We start from the raw sequence: 18,958 nt of genomic DNA, 5'->3' as shown, positions 1-18,958 counted from the left end.
TTCATGTACATAATTTTACTGATTACTGACTGAGGATCATTAAAATGAATGAAACTCAAGTTTTCTAATTACATGTTTGTAATGTGTTTCTCTGACATGTTCCACACCCAGGAGGATTCCCTCTTTTATGGGTCTATGTAATGAATAATTAATCTAATCTAATCTAAATCTGATCGTCCATGCAGCACAAACGCCCGCCAGAAGCGTCGTATTGTGAGAGCAGACGTGGCATGCCGTACAGCTCCCACAGCCCAGATAAGAGGGCTTGTGAGCCCAGACGTGTCAACATGATATGTTGAGAACTTGTTATTAGCAGTGAGACAATGTGCACGCCTCTAGCCTGTCTTCCACTCATGCCATAGCATCAACCTGCACGGCTCAACTGATGATGTCAGATGTTCACTTAAATGGAATGGCGCACCGTGGTCTTCAGTAATGAAAGCAGGTCCTGCCTGCACGCAATTGATAGTCGTTTGCCCGTACAACGAAGGAATGATGAGCGCTGTATCCTAGAGTGCATTGTACAAAAAAAAATTGGAAATTTTTTGTATGGACTATGGGACCAAAATGCTGAGGTCATCGGTCCCTAAGCTTACACACTACTTAATCTAAAACTAATTTACGCTAAGGACAACACATACACCCATGCCCGAGGGAGGATTCGAACCTCCGACGGGGAGAGCTGCGCCAACCGTTGGACCAAGCTCAGTGACCCAACACCAGACCTTATCTTCTAGAATGCGATAAGCCACAAGTCTTTTACACCTTTGGTGTTTCTGGAGGGGATGCTAACAGCGCTCGGTACGTGCCGAATGTCGTTAGAACCGTACTTTTGCCACTCTTGCAACAGGAAGTTGATGTGCTGTTCCAGCAGGATAACTCTCTTCCACACACTGCCCATGGAAGTCAACGTGCTCTGCAAGATGTGCAGTAACTCCTCTGGCCAGCACGATCTCCATACCTCTCGCCAGTCGAGCGCGTGTGGGATGAGATGTGACGAGAAGACATTCGTGCGACTCATTACCAATAACTCTTACAAATCTACGTGAACAAGTGGAGCAAATGCTTGGTGTAACGTATCTCAGAACAATATTCAGCATCTATGTGGTCAACTGGATGCCAGAGTCAGCGTCTACATTGCAGCTTGTGGAGGCTCAGCACTTGTTATTACGGGTATTTAAGCGTGGGTCAGTACTTGGTACCTCAGAACCGCTTCTGCTATTGATCTGTAAATATAACGGTTTCATGTACTCGATATGCACTGTTGAAACTGTAAATCCTGAGTGAATTAGAAACCTCTAAAGGGGTGTACTATTTTTTCTAGCAGCGTAATTACACATTACGTGGTTACAACAACATTCAGCGTTCTTTCCTTTACTCACATTCCGGTGGTGTACCAAGATAAAACGAAGACAGCCATCATCACACAATTTGGGTTATTTGAGGGCCCTTCCAACACATTTCGCTCACAAAAAACTGCTCAATCATGGCAACGATTCATCGATTCGGTACTGCAAAGTCTTCATTTCTGTTTCGCGTATTTGGATGACATCCTTGTCTTTTCGCCCTAGACGTCTCCATAAAAGTGGAAGACATTTTACAAATTGCTCGACCGAATACCGCTAGAGAGCTGCACCGGATTCTTCGCATCCGCAACATCTACCGTTTGACTTCTGCCATTACCACCCGAACTACAAACACCGTTGAGAGCAGCACTCCCTGTTCCGAAAATCAAGGGTGACTCACCTAATTAGTGAAGGGACGCCATGAGCTCTGCCTTCGAAGCAGCACAATAAAGCGTAGAGGATGCAACACTCATCGCTCACCCTGAGCTGGCTGCAGCCCTCACACTGCTTGTTGACGTAAGCCAAACAGCTATCTGTGCGGCGTTACAACGGCCCGATAATGACGCGTGGTGGCCACTAGCTTTCTACTGGTGTTTCTCGAGCTTCGGTAATAGATGACGTGATAGCCGGTAGTCTTTCCCGTCTGAGCAGCCTCTCAAGTAACATCGATTTCGCACGAGCTGCCGCGGCATAAGCGTCTCGCCAAGAACTATAGAACCACATGAAGGATACTTCGCCAAGCTTGGGTTTCCAACTAGTGGATGTCGCTGGCGCAGATGTCAAACTGTATCTCCCAATCTCTCAAGCAGGAACCCTCATCCATTCTTGCCTACTACAATCGGAACATGCACCTTTGACAGTCCGCAAAGTTTGTGTCATCCTGGTGTCAGGCCAACGGTCCTCCTAGTGTCGCTCTGATTTGTTTGCCCTGGAATTCAAAAAGATTGTCTTGAATGGACTCGTACGTGCGTCAGGTGTCAACGAAGCAAACTTTCCCGATATGTGTACACGCTGGTAGGGGACTTTCCTGACATAACTACGCGATTTTCACACATTCCTGTCGACGTGGTAAGCCAGTTACATATGTCGAATGGACAGAATTATATTCTACCTATGATAGATCGTTTTACTCGCTGGCTGGAAGCGGTGGCTTATGGTAAAAGCTCTATAGAAATTTTAACCTCAGCTTTCGTTTCGTGCCGAATTTCTCGATTTGCTGCCTGCTACATGTCACAACGGACTGCGGCCGCCAGTTCGAACCAGACCTGCTTGCCCAGCTCAGCAAACTCTACAGCACTGTTCGCCACAAAACCATAGACTACCACCTGGCTAGTAACGGTACTCTAGATCAATGGCACCGTTCTATAACGGGAGTAATCATGTGCCACGAAACGAGTAATCATGTGCCACGAAACGAATTACACCACAGGAGCACTTTCAAGTCCAAGGCAAGTCTGAGAGGAGCAACACGGTGCAGTAAATATAAAGGCAAGGCCTCCGGTGCAGAATGTATGCCAGTCAGTTTCCTTTCAGAGCATGCTGATACAATAGAGCCATATTTAGCAATTATATACAATCGCTCGCTCATAGAAAGATCCGTACCTGAAGACTAGAAAATTGCTCATGTCACATCAATATCCAAAAGGAAAATAGGAGTAATCCGTTGAATTACAGGCCCATATCACTGACGTCGATTTGCAGTAGGGGTTTAGAACATATACTGTGTTCGAACATTATAAACTACCTCGAAGAAAACAATTTATTGACACATAGTCAGCACGGATTCAGAAAGCATCGTTCTTAAATACAACTAGCTATTTATACTCATAAAGTAATGAGTGCTATCGACAGGGGATGTCAAATTGATTACATATTTTTAGAATTCCAGGAGGCTTTCGACACCGTTCCCAACAAGCGTCTTCTAACCAAACTGCATGCCTAAGGAATATCGCCGTAGTTGTGCGACTGGATTCGTGATTACCTGTCAGATAGGTCATAGTTTGTAGTAACAGACGGAAAGTCTTCGAGCAATACAAAAATTGTATACGGCGTTTCCCAAGGAAGTGTTATAGGCCCTCTATTGTTCCTGATCTATTTTAACTACATAGGAGACAATCTGAGCAGCCGTCTTATATTATTTGACCAGTCAACGCCACACAGCCCCTGCTACCCGTGTAGCCGCCTCCTGCGTATAGTGGACACCTGACCCATTCAGCGGAACCTGAAACCCAACCACCGTTTGGCGCAAGTCGAGGAATCTGAAGCCTACACGGTCGCAGAACCGTCTGAGCCTCTGATTCAGACCCTCCACTCGGCTCTGTACCACAGATCCACAATCGGTCCTGTCGAGTACGCTGCAAATGATCAATTCTGCTTTCATCTTGCAAGCAAGACTGGTAACCTTAACCACTTTTGTTATCAGCTCTAAACAAGAGAGATTTCCTTCAGATCCAAAGTGACACACATCATTGGTACCGACGTGAGCAACCACCTGCAGTTGGCTGCACCCTGTGTGGAGGGAGCGCGCCGCGGGCGGAGGGTATTTAAATCGGCCGCCGCCGCGACCGAACCCAGTTCCCTCTGAGCAGCCATAGCGTACGGATCTCCGTGCCGGCATGTTCACAGGAGCTCAGTCCATCAGTTCACCTGATGATGGCGACATGTATGATCGCCGAAATATTGTGCCCGTTGGACACTATAGACCGGCAGCACACCCATGGATATTTTGATTATCAAATACGCCGGGAGAAACCCAAGAATCACATCATACACCTTTACTGGGAGGAGATGTATCGCAGCATGAAGAAATTTGAAAAGTTGCGCCACCGTAGATGTCGTTTGCTAAGTACTCTTGCCTTTCTAAAGAGATGTCGTTCCGAGAATGTTGTTCCAAATTTTGCTAAGATTATGCATCACATCGATTCTGCAGCAGCTAAGAGAATCACGAAACGAGCCAGCCTCGCATTGGTACGTGAGAGAGTGCAATTCACCCGCCGGAGCCTTGAGTTTATCTCACAGGAACTACTCAAACTACATTTGCAACTGGCTAGTAAGTTCACTTCTTTTTCCTGGGATTGGATTGATGGTGTCACCTGGGTGTCAGCTGATTCCGCCCATAAGAAGGCTACGGGACGTCAAACAGCTAAGTTCTCACGTCTCCTTAACAAACCATCTCTGCAGGTTTGAGTGGCATGGTGTTGAGTGATGATGCGGTCTCGGTTTTGCAGAAAGGTCTCAACTTCGCTCCCACCCCCAAGTTCACTCCAGTCGCAGAAATTGTTAGTGCTGTTGAACAGGTTGCAGCTCGACTTCCGCCAGAATCAGTCGAGGAAATACGTCGCGAAACTTGTCGTGCGTTGACGAAATCCAAACCGATGAAGTCAAATATCAGCAGTAAAGACAGGGCCGCCATTCGTGATCTGAGGGATCGCTCTGAAATTGTTGTCTTACCGGCTGACAAAGGCAATGCTGCAGTTGTTGTCTCCCATAAGGACTACACTGATAAGATGCAGAGCCTGCTAAATGACGATTCCTACCGGAAGATCAGCGTTGACCCTACAAAGAAGGTGGAGAACAAGACGAGGGCGCTTCTCAAGGACACAGATTTACCGGAGGGTGACACTAAGAAATTGTTACCCCAAGGTCCGGTACCGCCTAGACTATATGGACTCCCGAAGGTTCACAAAGAGGGGGTACCATTACGCCCCATTGTCAGCAACATCAGGGCACCTACATATTTGTTGGCCAAATACCTGACGGGAATATTAAGTCCTTATGTGGGTAAATGCCCTCATCACATCCGTAATTACGTGGATTTTGTTAAACGCCTTGATAGCTTCAGGTTGGATGAGTCAGATATCATGGTGAGTTTTGACGTCGTTTCCTTGTTTACGAGCGTACCCCTTCGAGAGTCACTAGAATTGATTAGTCAGAAGTTTGACGAGAAGACTACTGAACTTTTTAGGCATGTATTGACTTCCACGTATTTTCTTTTTAATGGAGAATACTACGAACAAACGGAGGGAGTCGCCATGGGTAGCCCACTCCCACCGGTGGTAGCGAATTTGTACATGGAGAACTTGGAGTAGGAAGCCCTGTCGTCATCCGTATGGAAACCTACTTGCTTTTTCCGTTACGTGGACGACACGTTCGTCATCTGGCCACATGGTATGGATAAACTCCTTGACTTCCTTACACATCTAAACTCCATACACCCCAACATCAAATTCACTGTGGAGACTGAAACGAAGGGTAAATTACCTTTCCTTGACGTCTTGGTCAAGAGAAGGGCTGACGGCACCCTAGGTCATGGGGTGTATCGGAAGACAACGCACACTGATCTGTATTTGCACGCAGACAGCTGCCACCACACTTCACAGAGGAACGGGTTACTTAAAACTCTAGTACATAGGGCGCGCACTATCTCTGACGCAGAGAGTCTACCCCAGGAATTGGAACACCTGAGAACTGTATTTCGAAAAATTGGGTACTCAGAGTGGCAGATTCAACGTGCTCTCCGCCCAACCACTGCAGCACAACCTGTTGAGATGGATGAAGTCACGAGGGAGGAGGTAGGCACTGCATTTATTCCATACACAGGCACACTCTCGAGGAAAATCGCCCGCATTCTGAAGAAACACCAGGTCGGAACTGTGTTTTGTCCTCCAAATAAAACTCGTGCACTGGTGGGGAGCGCCAAAGATGACCTCGGTTTGAGGAAGACCGGCGTGTACCAGATTCCGTGTCAATGTGGCAAGTCGTATATTGGTCAGACGATGCGTACCGTCGAGGATCGATGCCGTGAACACCAGAGGCACACTCGACTGATGTATCCGAGCAAGTCGGCGGTCGCTGAACATTGTTTGTCGGAAAATCACGCCATGGAGTATGACCGCACGAGGATTCTGGTACAGACGTCGAGATACTGGGACAGCGTTGTTAGAGAGGCCATTGAAATTCGCACCAATGACGACCTCATAAACCGTGACTGTGGCTATAATCTTAGCAAGGCTTGGGAACCAGCGATTGGGTTACTCAAGAGTAAATCGAGCAAACGTATAGTTGTGACGACCACGGCGAACAGAGCCTTCACACCGACGTCATCTCAGACGCCGTCGCAATCTGTTCCACCGCGCGACCGTGGCGCGGGGCGCGGACGGCGGAGGGAGCACGCCGCTGGCGGAGAGTATTTAAATCGGCCGCCGCCGTGACCGAACCCAGTTCCCTCTGAGCAGCCATAGCGTACGGATCTCTGTGCCGGCACGTTCACAGGAGCTCAGTCCGTCAATTCACCTGATGATGGCGACATGTATGATCGCCGAAATAGTGTGCCCGTTGGACACTATAGACCGCCAGCACACCCGTGGATATTTTGATAATCAAATACGCCGGGAGAAACTCAAGAATCACAATGTAAGTGTAGACCAGATGTTGCATGAATTCAAAGAAATAGTATCGGCAGTAGTTGAGAGATTTATACCAAGTAAATTAACAAACGAAGGAGCTGAGCCTCCTTGGTACACAAAACGGGTCTGAACACTGTTGCAGAAACAACGAAACAACCATGCCAAATTTAAACACACGCAATATCCCCAAGGTGGTGATCTTTTCCATAGAAGCTCGAATTTTTCCGCAGAGTTCAATGCGAGATGCTTGTAACAGTTTCCACAGTGAAACTTTGTCTCGAAACCTGACAGAAAATCCATAGACATTCTGGTCGTATGTCAAGTATGTTAGCGGCAAGAAACAATCAATGCCTTCTCTGCGCAATAGCAATGGAGATACTATCGAAGATAGTGCTGCCAAAGTAGAGTTACTAAACACAGCTCTCCGAAACGCAGTCACAAAAGAAGACGATGTGAGTATTCCAGAATTCAAATCAAGAACAGCTGCCAACATGAGTAACGTAGAAATAAATATCCTCGGAGTAGTGAAACAACTTACATCAATTAATAAAAGCAAGTCTTCTGGTCCAAATAGTATACCAATTAGGTTCCTTTCAGAGTATGCTCCTTACTTGACGATCATATACAACAGTTCGCTCGACGAAAGATCCGTAGCCGAAGACTGGAAATTTGCACAGGTCACACTAATATTCAAGAAATGTAGTAGGAGTAATCCACTTAAATACAGGCCCATTTCATTAACGTCGATATGCAGCAGGATTTTGGAACATATATTGTGTTCGAACCTTATGAATTGCCACGAAGAAAACGTTCTATTGACACACAGTCAACATGGGTTTAGAAAACATCGTTCTTGTGAAACACAACTAGATCTTTATTCGCATGAAGTGTTGAGTGCTATTGACAAGGGATTTCAAATTTATTCCGTACTTATGGATTTCCTCAAGGCTTTTGACACTGTACCACACAATCTGCATGTAGTGCAATTGCATGCTTATGGAATATCGTCTCAGTTACGTGACTGGATTTTTTATTTCCTATCAGGGAGGCCACAGTTCGTAGTAATTGACGGAAAGTCATCAAGTAAAACAGAAGTGACTTCTGGTGTCCCCCAAGGTAGTGTTATAGGCCCTTTGTTGTTCGTTATCTATACAAACGATTTAGGTTATTTACATACGACGCTGTCGTTTATCGACTAAAATTGTTATCACAAGATTAAAACAAATTGCAAAACGATATAGAAAAGATATCTGAATGGTGAGAAAATTGGCAGTTGATACTAAATAATGAAATAATTTACACAATAAATCAGTCAAATCTAAAGGCCGTAAATGTAGCTAAATACATAGGAATTACAATAACGGACAACATAAATTGGAAGGAACACATAGAAAATGTTGTGGGGAAGGTTAACCAAAGACTGCGTTTTATTGGCTGGACACTAAGGAAATGTGACAGATCTACGGAGGAGATTGCCTACACTACGCTTGTCCGGCATCTTTTTAGAATACAGCTGCGTGGTGTGGGATCAAATGGTTCAAATGGCTCTGAGCACTATGGGACTTAACTTCTATGGTCATCAGTCCCCTAGAACCTAGAACTACTTAAACCAAACTAACCTAAGGACATCACACAACACCCAGTCATCACGAGGGTGTGGGATCCTCACCAGATAGGATTGACGGAGTACATCGAGAAACTTCACGGAAGGCAGCACGTTTTGTACCATCGCGAAATATGAGAGAGAGCGTCACTGAAATTATACATGATTTGGAGTGGACATCATTAAAACAAAGGCGTTTTGTTGCGGAGGAACCTTCTCACGATACTTCAATCACCAACTTTCTGCTCTGAATGCGAAAATATTTAGTTGACGGTGACCTACATAGGGAGAATGATCACCATGATAAAATAAGGGAAATCAGAGCTCGTACAGAAATATGTAGGTGTTCCTTCTTCCCGCGCGCTATACGATATTGGAATAATAGAGAATTCTGAATGTGGTTCGATGAAGCCTCTGTCAGGCGCTTAAATGTAAGTTAGAGAGTATCGATGTAGATGCAGATGTAGATGTACATCGTTACGGACTAGGTAAAAATCGGTATGCATACGACAGTGTGCTTACCAACATGTTCCAAAAAGCCGTAAAAACGAGACTTTCCAGTGCTCTTCTCTCGGGTTCTATTGCTGATAAAAGGGCAGAGTCAACTGTTTTGGATAGCACTCGGGTTAGGCAAGGCACCATTTGTATACCAAAGAGAAGGTTCGTCTTAGAGTCACTATCCTACAGCACTGGTCGAAGTATATTACACACTCCCTCCCGTTTAGGCAAATGGAGTAAATCAGTTTGTACTTTTTGTATTTGACGTGATCTGTGATGAGCATGATGGTACGTATGTGGGCACCATTAGAATTTTAGGCACCATTAGATTTTTTACCATATTTTTGCCGCCACCGGAGGACTAAAGCCCAGCCGAGAATTCCAAGACGAATATCCACACCGAGCGAGGTGGCGCAGTGGCTAGCACACTGGACTCGCATTCGGGAAGACGACGGTTCAGTCCCGCGTCCGGCCATCCTGATTTAGGTTTTCCGTGATTTCCCTAAATCGCTCCAGGCAAATGCCGGGATGGTTCCTTTGAAAGGGCACGGCCGACTTCCTTCCCTAATCGGATGAGACCGATGACCTCGCTGTCTGGTCTCCTCCCCAAGAAACAACAACAACGAATATCCACAGCAAATGGCTGAAATTTTTACGATACATTCCTAAGGCCCTAATCTCGTACATCCTTGAGAATTTTTTGACATCTTTACCATTTCCCCAGATAGAGAGGTACGAATTTACCCTTCTCATGCACGTAAAATATACACTTAAAAATTAAACAGATTAACCAATGACGAGCACACCCGTGATAAACCCGTGATTTAATTAAACTGACGGATATGCTCGTCAATAAAGGAAATTTGCATTTGAGTAATTACATGGCCGGTTGCTGAGGAAACGTCAAGAAAGGGTTTCTTAGCCAATTTTTCGACGTTAGCAGTGGACTGAACAGCCGAGAGTTCCAAGATGGTTATGAGCAGACAGTAGCTAAAATTTTTACAATATATTCCTAAGATTGTGGTCTCGAACTATCTCAAAAATTTTCTTGGTATGTTTATCCGTTTCCAAGATACAGAGGTTCAAAGTTGCCCAAATCGTACACGTAAAATATGTACGTAAAAATTAAATAAAGTGATTACGAATATATTGGAGATAAACCCCAGATTTAATTTAACTAACGGACAAACCGATCAATGAATTAATGATTCATATGCGTAAATTTATGGGCAGTTTCTGAGGAAACCCCAAAAGGGGGCTTTTCATCATTTTTTCGCCGTCTGTCCTGGACTAGAACCTAATCACAGATTCCAAGAGGACTACGCACAGAAAACGGCAGTAATTTTTACGATACATTCCCACCATTTAGATCTCGAACAAGGTTGAATATCTTTTGGATATCTTTATCCATTTCAGAGATACAGACGTTCAAAGTTATCCTACTTGTGAACCTAAAATAAGCTAGTAAAATGCGCTCTGAGGTGCAAACGTAGTTTATAAAGTGACGTAGCACGGACAAATGTGATATATAGTGTCTGATTCATCATCAGAAGGGCTCTGGCAGCTCCGCGTATCAGTACTGCAGTAAATATGAAGTTTTTGTGCACGTAAAATTTGTTCTCAGTTATTTCAATTCCACATAGGTAAATTATCAAAACTTTACTGATCCATAACGTTCTATTAGTATGAGTGACACGCCCTGCTATGACAGTCAGAACAAGGGGACCAGTGGAGAAATGGTCTATCGGAGCACAAGAAAGAAGTATAAGTTCCTCTTTATTAAAAGACTCAGCCTGGAAAGTAATTTACCAGGTGCCTGATTCTACACTACTGGCCATTAAAATTGCTACACCAGGAAGAAATGCAGATGATAAAAGGCTATTCATTGGACAAATATATTATACTAGAACTGACATGTGATTACATTTTCACGCAATTTGGGTGCATAGATTCTGAGAAATCAGTACCCAGAACAACCACATCTGGCCGTAATAACGGCGTTGATATGCCTGTGCATTGAGTCAAACAGGGCTTGGATGGCGTGTACAGATACAGCTTCCCAAACAGCTTCAACACAATACTACAGTTCATCGAGAGTAGTGACTGGCGTATTGTGACGAGCCAGTTGCTCTGCCACCATCGACCAGACGTTTTCAATTGGTAAGAGATCTGGAGAATGTGCTGGCCAGGGCAGCAGTCGAACGTTTTCTGTATGCAGAATGGCCCGTACAGGACCTGCAACATCCGGTCGTGCATTATCCTGCTGAAACGTAGGGTTTCGCAGGGATCGAATGATGGGTAGAGCGACAGGTCGTAACACATCTTAAATGTAACGTCCACTGTTCAAAGCGCCGTCAATGCAAACAAGAGGTGACCGAGACGTGTCACCAATGGCACCCCATTCCATCACGACGGACCAGTATGGGGATGACGAATACACGCTTCCAATATGCGTTCACCGCGATGTCGCCAAACACGGATGCGACCATCATGATGTTGTAAACAGAACCTGGATTCATCCGAATAAATGACGTTTTACTATTCGTGCACCCAGGTTCGTCGCTGAGTACACCATCGCAAGCGTTCCTGTCTGTGATGCAGCCTCAGGAGTAACCGCAACCATGGTCTCCGAGCTAATAGACCATGCTGCTGCAAACGTCGTCGAACTGTTCGTGTAGATGGTTGTTGTCTTGCAAACGTCCCCATCTGTTGACTCAGGGATCGAGACGTGGCTGAACGATCCGTTACAGCCATGCGGATAAGATGCCTGTCATCTCGACTGCTAGTGATACGAGGCCGTTGGGAACCAGCATGGCGTTCCGTATTACCCTCTTGAACCCATCGATTCCATATTCGGCTAACAGTCATTGGATCTCGACCAACGCGAGCAGCAATGTTGCGATACGATAAACCGACCTTTATCGAAGTCGGAAACGTGATGGTACGCATTTCTCCTACTTACGCGAGGCATCACAACAACGTTTCACCAGGCAGCGCCGGTGAACTGCTGTTTGTGTATGAGAAATCGGTTGGAAACTTACCTCATATCAGCACGTTGTAGGTGTCGCCACCGGCGCCAACCTAGTGTGAATGCTCTGAAAAGCAAATCATTTGCATATCACAGCATATTCTTCCTGTCGGTTTAATTTCGCGTCTGTAGCACGTCATCTTCGTGGTGTAGCAATTTTAATGGCCAGTAGTGTACCTTTCTCAGAACCTCCAAAAATTTTCCCAAAAATATCGGTGTGCGAACTTCTCAGTGACAAGAGAAGGAGACAGTGGTTGCGGGAATGAGACGGACAAGCAATAAATAATGAAAGATAGTAGACATTAGTTGTTGTATAAGGAGACAATTGCAGTGTGAGAGAAAGAGATGGAAAAAATGGCATTGAGACATAGTGACACAACAGTCCTACAGAAAGACTGAAGGAGGCAGTGCCAGTGAGAAACGATTAAAGAGAAAGTGCGTGAGAGACAGTGATAATCAGAGACAGAGTCTGTGACAATGTCAACGAGGTAGATATAGTGACAGTGAGCGGAGACAGCAGCAGTGGAAAGGAATGAATGATGCCGGCCAATGTGGCGGAACGGTTCTATGCACTTCGGTCCGGAACCGCGCTGCTGCCACGGTCGCAAGTTTGAACCCTGCCTCGGGCATTCATGTGTGTTATGTCCTTAGGTTAGTTAGGTTTAAGTAATTCTAAGTCTAGAGGACTGATGGCCTCAGATGTTAAGTCCGACAGTGCTTGGAGCCATCTCAATTTGAATTTTGAATGAATGATGTAGTGGTACAAAGAGAGAGCAAAAGGAACGTAGTCACTGTGAGAGGAGACTGTGGTAGTGGGACAAAACGAAAGGCATGGTGGCTGTGAGACAAGAGATAGTGACAGTTGGAGAGCCACAAAGAGATAATGGACACTGATTTGGCCCGAATGAGTGAGTGAGAATAGGCAATTTTGATTGGATCGGCATGAGAGGCTTATAGCGTTGGAGTAGTGAGTGTGAGCGAGTTACAGTTAGGGAAGTTTGTGGGAGTGAGACGTCACCTGCGTGTTAAGAAGAGCGTGAATGTATTCGCATGCCAATATTTTGGCGAAAATTGGCATATGTGTTGACAAAGGTAGAATGAGGCAGCTGGTATTCTACTTTTCAGTCAATCTTTTAATAATTATGAGCATATTCGCCTTTTTTGTGCTCCGGTAGAAGATTCTACACGTTGTGAAACTTCTCCGAGCTGATACGGCTTATTAGTTCCCGTACGTAAAATTAGTTTTACGTTATTTCAGTTGTACGTAAGTAAAATAAGCACTGCAATAAAGTATTGTTGGTGAGTTTATATTCGTACGACAGCCGGGCTAGAGCTCGGCAAGATAAATTTGAAACTCTGACGGCAGAAAGCAGCCATCTCGCCGACGGTCCCTGTCCTCTTCTGGTCAGTGGAATTCTTTGTTGACGCTGTTATTAGAGTAGACTGATACTTCACTGACAATGAGTTCTTAAGTGAGAGATTTTCTCAGAGTGCTAAAATATACCTACTTTCTCGGTTGATTATTTTTGAAATGTTGCAATTCTCACAAATGTTGCGAGGTGCCGGGGCAAGCAGTGTATTTAACACTAAATTCTTTTAGAATCTACATATGTAAATGATGCTCTAAGCCCCCCCCCCCCTATTCTAACTCCGACTATTGCTGTTGCACATGGATTAAAAAATATACGCGAACTGACTGTAATCAACCCTGCAAGTGGAGTGGAAAAGAGTTTGGCACGTGCAATAATTTAATTTGATAAATAAGTTAAATAAAGGAAGATTTCATTAACGTAGTGAGAAATGATGGGTTGCTCTACCGATTAACAGAATGAAAGTTCTGTCCAAAATAACAATATGATTTATTAAGACTAAACACAAAATAATAACCAAAAACACATGGAACATTTATAATACATCAAATTGGCTCAAATTGGATACTCAAACAAACGCTGTGAAGGTGAAGTTGTCCCTAAACTAGATTGTGAGGTATATGACGAAGTGGTATGTGGAGCCAATTCCTTGCCACTCAAATCTTAAGAGAGACACTCAGCTAACCCAACATTAATTGCTGCTACTCAAGACAGAACAAAGTTAGAAAAAGACGAACAGGCGCGCTCTGCTGAGCTCTGATTATCACCTAGGAAAATCCCTATCTGCCGGTGCTGCGGACATACATTACCAAACTGTCTTCTTAACTGCCAGAACACGATCTGGCGTACCAGAGGCGATAGCTGGTTGCTTCGACGTCCTCGACCGAAAGGCGAGAGCCGACTACCTAGAGCACCCGTACAGGCCGAACACACAACATTCCCGCCCCCGCGACAGTGGCCGTGGTTAAACGTTCCAATCAGCAACTCGAAAACCGGCGGAAAATTCCACTCCATTGCCGGAGCACTACCATTCCACCAATGGAGATTCTTGGCGCCAATTTCTGCGCTGATTTTGCTACGTCACGGAGCTATGCCCTGAGCAAGCCAATCACAGTTACTATTTTGCAGAAAGCGCGGGAATTTTCCCGCCACAACTGCCTGGGTACACAAGTCATTCCCACGCCTCGCTGGTAGCCCGCCAGAAAGTGTTTTCGCTAAGTTTCTGCGAAGTAACGGAACATCTAGCCCAGCCGCAACTTCAGGCCCCTCTGGACGTGTCTTTTGACAATGTCGGCGTCTGGAAAGCATTCACTCGACTCCCTCACACTCGTCAGCTTAACCCTCTCGAGATCCACAGTGCCCGCCTGTCACCGGACCACCTGGGTGACGAGAGACGCTGCGTGGGAAGTCCGCGTGTGAAGGAATAGCAACTTTACACCGCATGCAATTAGAGACGAGAATCGTAAGATAGAAATATGGGAGGGGGCTCATGCCACCTCTCAATGTCAGTGTACATTATGTCCAGTATTTTATTTTTGCCTTTATCTGTGTAACACCATTTCCATTTCAGTTTTAAATGTACCTCTACTAACTTTTTTTTTCCAGATTCAGCATCCTGAAGCAGAGGAGAGGACCAGTTCAGATGTAGCACTTCGAGAAGTAGAACTGGCACTTCGTGAAACTGTCTTGGTAGACGTGCTCCCAGCTAATCTTCAAGAATCGATCGATTTGTGTCGGATGTATAACTGTTTTGACTACTCCCGATGTCCTTTGGTGTCAGGCTTTTCAGTGTTTCTGTACGACCCAGATAAGTTTCCCATAAGCGGTGCTGGCTGGGAAGTTGAGGAATTTGTGAAGACCACACTGAAACAGACTCTGGGTGACAATCCTCACTACACAACGCAGCCCGCAGAGGCCTGTGTGTTTGTGGTGTTAGTAGGCGAAACTTCAGCAGTGGCAGCCACAAATGTCAGTGAGCGACCTATATCGACTGAAGCGTTGCACAGACTGCCATTCTGGGGAGCTGATGGCCGTAACCATGTGCTCCTCTACCTGTCACGCAGCACTGGACGGCGGGATTTCGCTGCTGGAAGCCATGACGCTTTCAGGGGTGTCGACACTGGACGAGCTATTATTGTGCAGTCAACGTTTCTGAGGTCAAGATTTCGACACAGTTTTGACGTGATTGCGCCTCCTCTGCTGGGACCACCCGGAGGACCAGTGTGGCAAGACTGTCCACAGATGGCGCCAGCGCGCAGAAAGTTTCTGATTTCGTTTCAAGGTGAACTGAGCAATCCGTCAAATAGGACTATAAAAGAAATAAACAGTGATGCTAATCGTAATGACGATAGTGTGGAGAGTTTTCACACAGGTGAGCATAATGAAACAAGTGACAATGATTATACTCAGGACACAGACACATTTATTGTACATTATCTCAAGCGAATGGAGAGGGACACTGCATTACACAAGTTTTTGTTCGACTTTGAATGTTTGCTTTCACCAGTGATCGGAAGGGCAAGGACAGTGGATATCTCAGGTGAGTGGAGACTCTGTGGAACAGAGACATCACGTTTGAGTGTGCTCAAACAGTCCACTTTTGCGCTGATTATCGCTCCAAAGGATGGAGGAGTGCTGTCAACGTCAACGATGCAACAGCGTATTTATGAAGCTCTGAAGTCTGGTGCCGTGCCTGTCGTTCTGGGAGGAGATCAGATACTCCTTCCATTTGACGAGGTTATTGATTGGAGAAAAGCTGCAATTCTACTTCCAAAAGTAAGTAGCTATTAATTTAAGAAATTTCGTACAGTTTTATCCTAATCACCAGCTAATTTCATGCATTTCTGGGTAAAATCCGTTTCCACATACCACAAACTTCATCAGCCAGCTCATCATTTCAGTTTCATAAGAGTCACTATGACATCCTGATATCCTCTCATCCTCATACCCAGTATACTGTTTTAACCTTATTTCCTACTGTGGCCAATAATACGTAGAATAAAAGAAATGAATATTTAAAAATTACAAAGTAAAACAGAACGCAAATACAGAACTGATGGTTTGTGCTACAAATTACATACAAAGCACGCTCCTTGCCTCTCTCTCTCTCTCTCTCTCTCTCTCTCTAACTATCATTACATACAAAGCACGCTCCTTGCCTCTCTCTCTCTCTCTCTCTCTCTCTCTCTCTCTCTCTCTCTCTCTCTCTCTCTCTAACTATCTATCTATCTATTTATCTCTCTTTCTGATAACACACCTATAGACACGCAAAAATGCACCCTCTTCTCTTACGCGTTACACAAAAAATCTATTCTTGACTGATGTACGTACTATAGCAAACTTCCTTGGAAACTACATGTAACTCAATATCTGATGTTCATAAGTGTTACCGAGTTTGGTTTTCATAACAGAGAGAACCTCAAATTATCAAGAATCAGTTTTAAAAATAACCTCTAAAAATATTGTCTTGGTCATCACAATTCTGCTTTCCGGTGTTATTCATGTTGATGGAAACAATAATCATTTTTTTCCTTTTTTGTTGCTGACATGTCAGGTATCGTATATGACCTTTCTTTGAAATTACAGCCTTGGCAAGATGCCATATTTTCACTGCAATCACACTGTGGGGCAGCGGCGCCGTCTTTTTCTACGAGAACCTGACAACAGTTTTTTGCGATCAGCCAGAAAGCGATGGAGAACATACTAACCACAATTCCCAGTCTGCGAGACCACAATCCTCTATTGCTCATTGAAAGAAATGCTTCTACTCTCTACTTACTCAACACGATCAGGAACTATAATTATAAATGAAACTTTTGAGTTATAATTGATCGATATATTGTATAAACTTACACATACACAACATAGTAATATTCCTGATAATAATAATAATAATAATAATAAGCGCCCCCCCCCCCCCCGTTAACTATAGACCTTCCCGTTGGTGATGAGTCTTGCGTTCCTCAGCGATACAGATAGCCGTGCCGTAGGTGCAACCACAATGGAGGGGTATCTATTGAGAGGCCAGACAAACATGTGGTTTCTGAACAGATGCAGCAGCCTTTTCAATAGTTGCAAGGGCAACAGTCCTGATGATTGACTGATATGGCCTTGTAACATCAACTAAAACGCCCTTGCTGTGCAAGTACTGCGAACGGATCAAAGCGAGGGGAAACTACAACCGTAATTTGTCTCTTGGGCAGGAAGCTGTACTATATGGTTAATTGATGTTGATGTCCTCTTGGGTAAAATATTCCGGAGGTAAAATAGTCCCACATTCACATCTCCGGGTGGGGACTACTCAGGAGGACGTCGCCATCACGAGAAACAAAATTGGCGTTCTGCGGATCGGAGAGTCGAATGTCAGATCCCGCAATCGGGTAGGTAAGTTGGAAAATTTAAAAATGGAAATAGATAGCTTAAAGTTAGATATAGTGGAAATAAGTGAAGTTCAGTGGCAGGAGGAATAAGACTTCTGGTCAGGTGAATACAGGGTTATAAATACGAAATCAAATAACGGTAATGCAGGAATGGCTTTAGTAATGAATAAAAAAACTGTAACGCGGGTAAGCTACTACAAACAGCGTAGTGAACGCATTATTGTGGCCAAGATAGACACGAAGCTCACGCCTACCACAGTAGTACAAGTTTATATGCCGACTAGCTCTGCAGATCATGAAGAGACTGAAGAAATGTATGTTGCGATAAAAGAAATTATTCAGATAATTAAGGGAGACGAAAATTTACTAGTCTTGGGGGAGTGGAATGCAACTGAAGGAAAAAGGAGGAGAAGGAAAAGTAGTTGGTGTATATGCGCTGGGGGTAAGGCATGAAAGGGAAGCCGCCTAGTAGCATTTTGGACGGAGCATAACTTAATCATAGCTAACACTTGGTTTAAGAATCATGAAGAAAAGTTGTATACTCGGAAGAGGCCTGGAGACACTAGATGGTTTCAAATACATTATATAATGGTAAGGCGTAGATTTAGGAACCAGGTTTTAAAATGTAAAGGCAACGGCCTTGCCGCAGTGGATACACCGGTTCCCGTAAGATCACCGAAGTTAAGCGCTGTCGGACGTGGCCGGCACTTGGATGGGTGACCATCCAGCCGCCATGTGCTGTTGCCATTTTTCTGGGTGCACTCAGCCTCGTGATGCCAATTGAGGAGCTACTCGACTGAATAGTAGCGGCTCCGGTCAAAGAAAACCATCATAACGACCGGGAGAGCGGTGTGCTGACCACACGCCCCTCCTCTCCCTCAGACTACAGCGACTGGGGAAGGTTGTAGCTTTCTGCTGGGTTCCGGGGCATGTTGGCATTGCTGGGAATGAAAGGGCAGATCTCGCAGCTAAGGAGGCGTGTCTCGCCCAACAAGTATCTCAGTGTGCTATCCCCTTGCACGCACTCACCTCGCTGTTGAGCTCACGGTTCATGCGTCGGTGGAAGTGACTGACAATAAGCTCCGTATAGTCAAGCCCACAACGCGTGTGTGGTGTACTTCCTTTCAGCCCCATCGACCGGACGAGGTTCTCCTCACTCGGCTTCGAATAGGCCACAGCCCTATGACGCATGGCTTTCTGCTCCGGCGAGAGGACCCTCCAATGTGTGGTGTTTGCGGCGTCCAGGTCACTGTGCGCCACGTTTTATTGGATTGCGTTTTATTTTCTGACCAGCGGGTCGCGGCTGACTTGCCAGCGGACCTGCCATCT

General features: G+C 45.1%; 1 protein-coding gene and 1 pseudogene across 1 annotated transcript in view; both read left to right on the top strand.

Moving 5' to 3' along the window:
* The window catches only part of LOC124593967 (exostosin-3-like), a 277,190-nt gene that overhangs the window by 72,938 nt on the left and 185,294 nt on the right, over positions 1-18,958 (top strand). Inside the window, exon 2 of the mRNA XM_047132316.1 lies at positions 14,856-16,025. Coding sequence (XP_046988272.1) covers positions 14,856-16,025 — 1,170 coding nt within the window. The remainder of the gene's footprint in view (positions 1-14,855; positions 16,026-18,958) is intronic.
* Positions 18,260-18,376, top strand: LOC124596898 (annotated as a pseudogene).

The sequence above is a fragment of the Schistocerca americana genome, chromosome 2 (assembly GCF_021461395.2).
Source record: "Schistocerca americana isolate TAMUIC-IGC-003095 chromosome 2, iqSchAmer2.1, whole genome shotgun sequence".
Classification (NCBI taxonomy): domain Eukaryota; kingdom Metazoa; phylum Arthropoda; class Insecta; order Orthoptera; family Acrididae; genus Schistocerca; species Schistocerca americana.
Note: the sequence above shows the minus strand (reverse complement) of the source record. Positions and strands in the feature narration are given on the sequence as shown.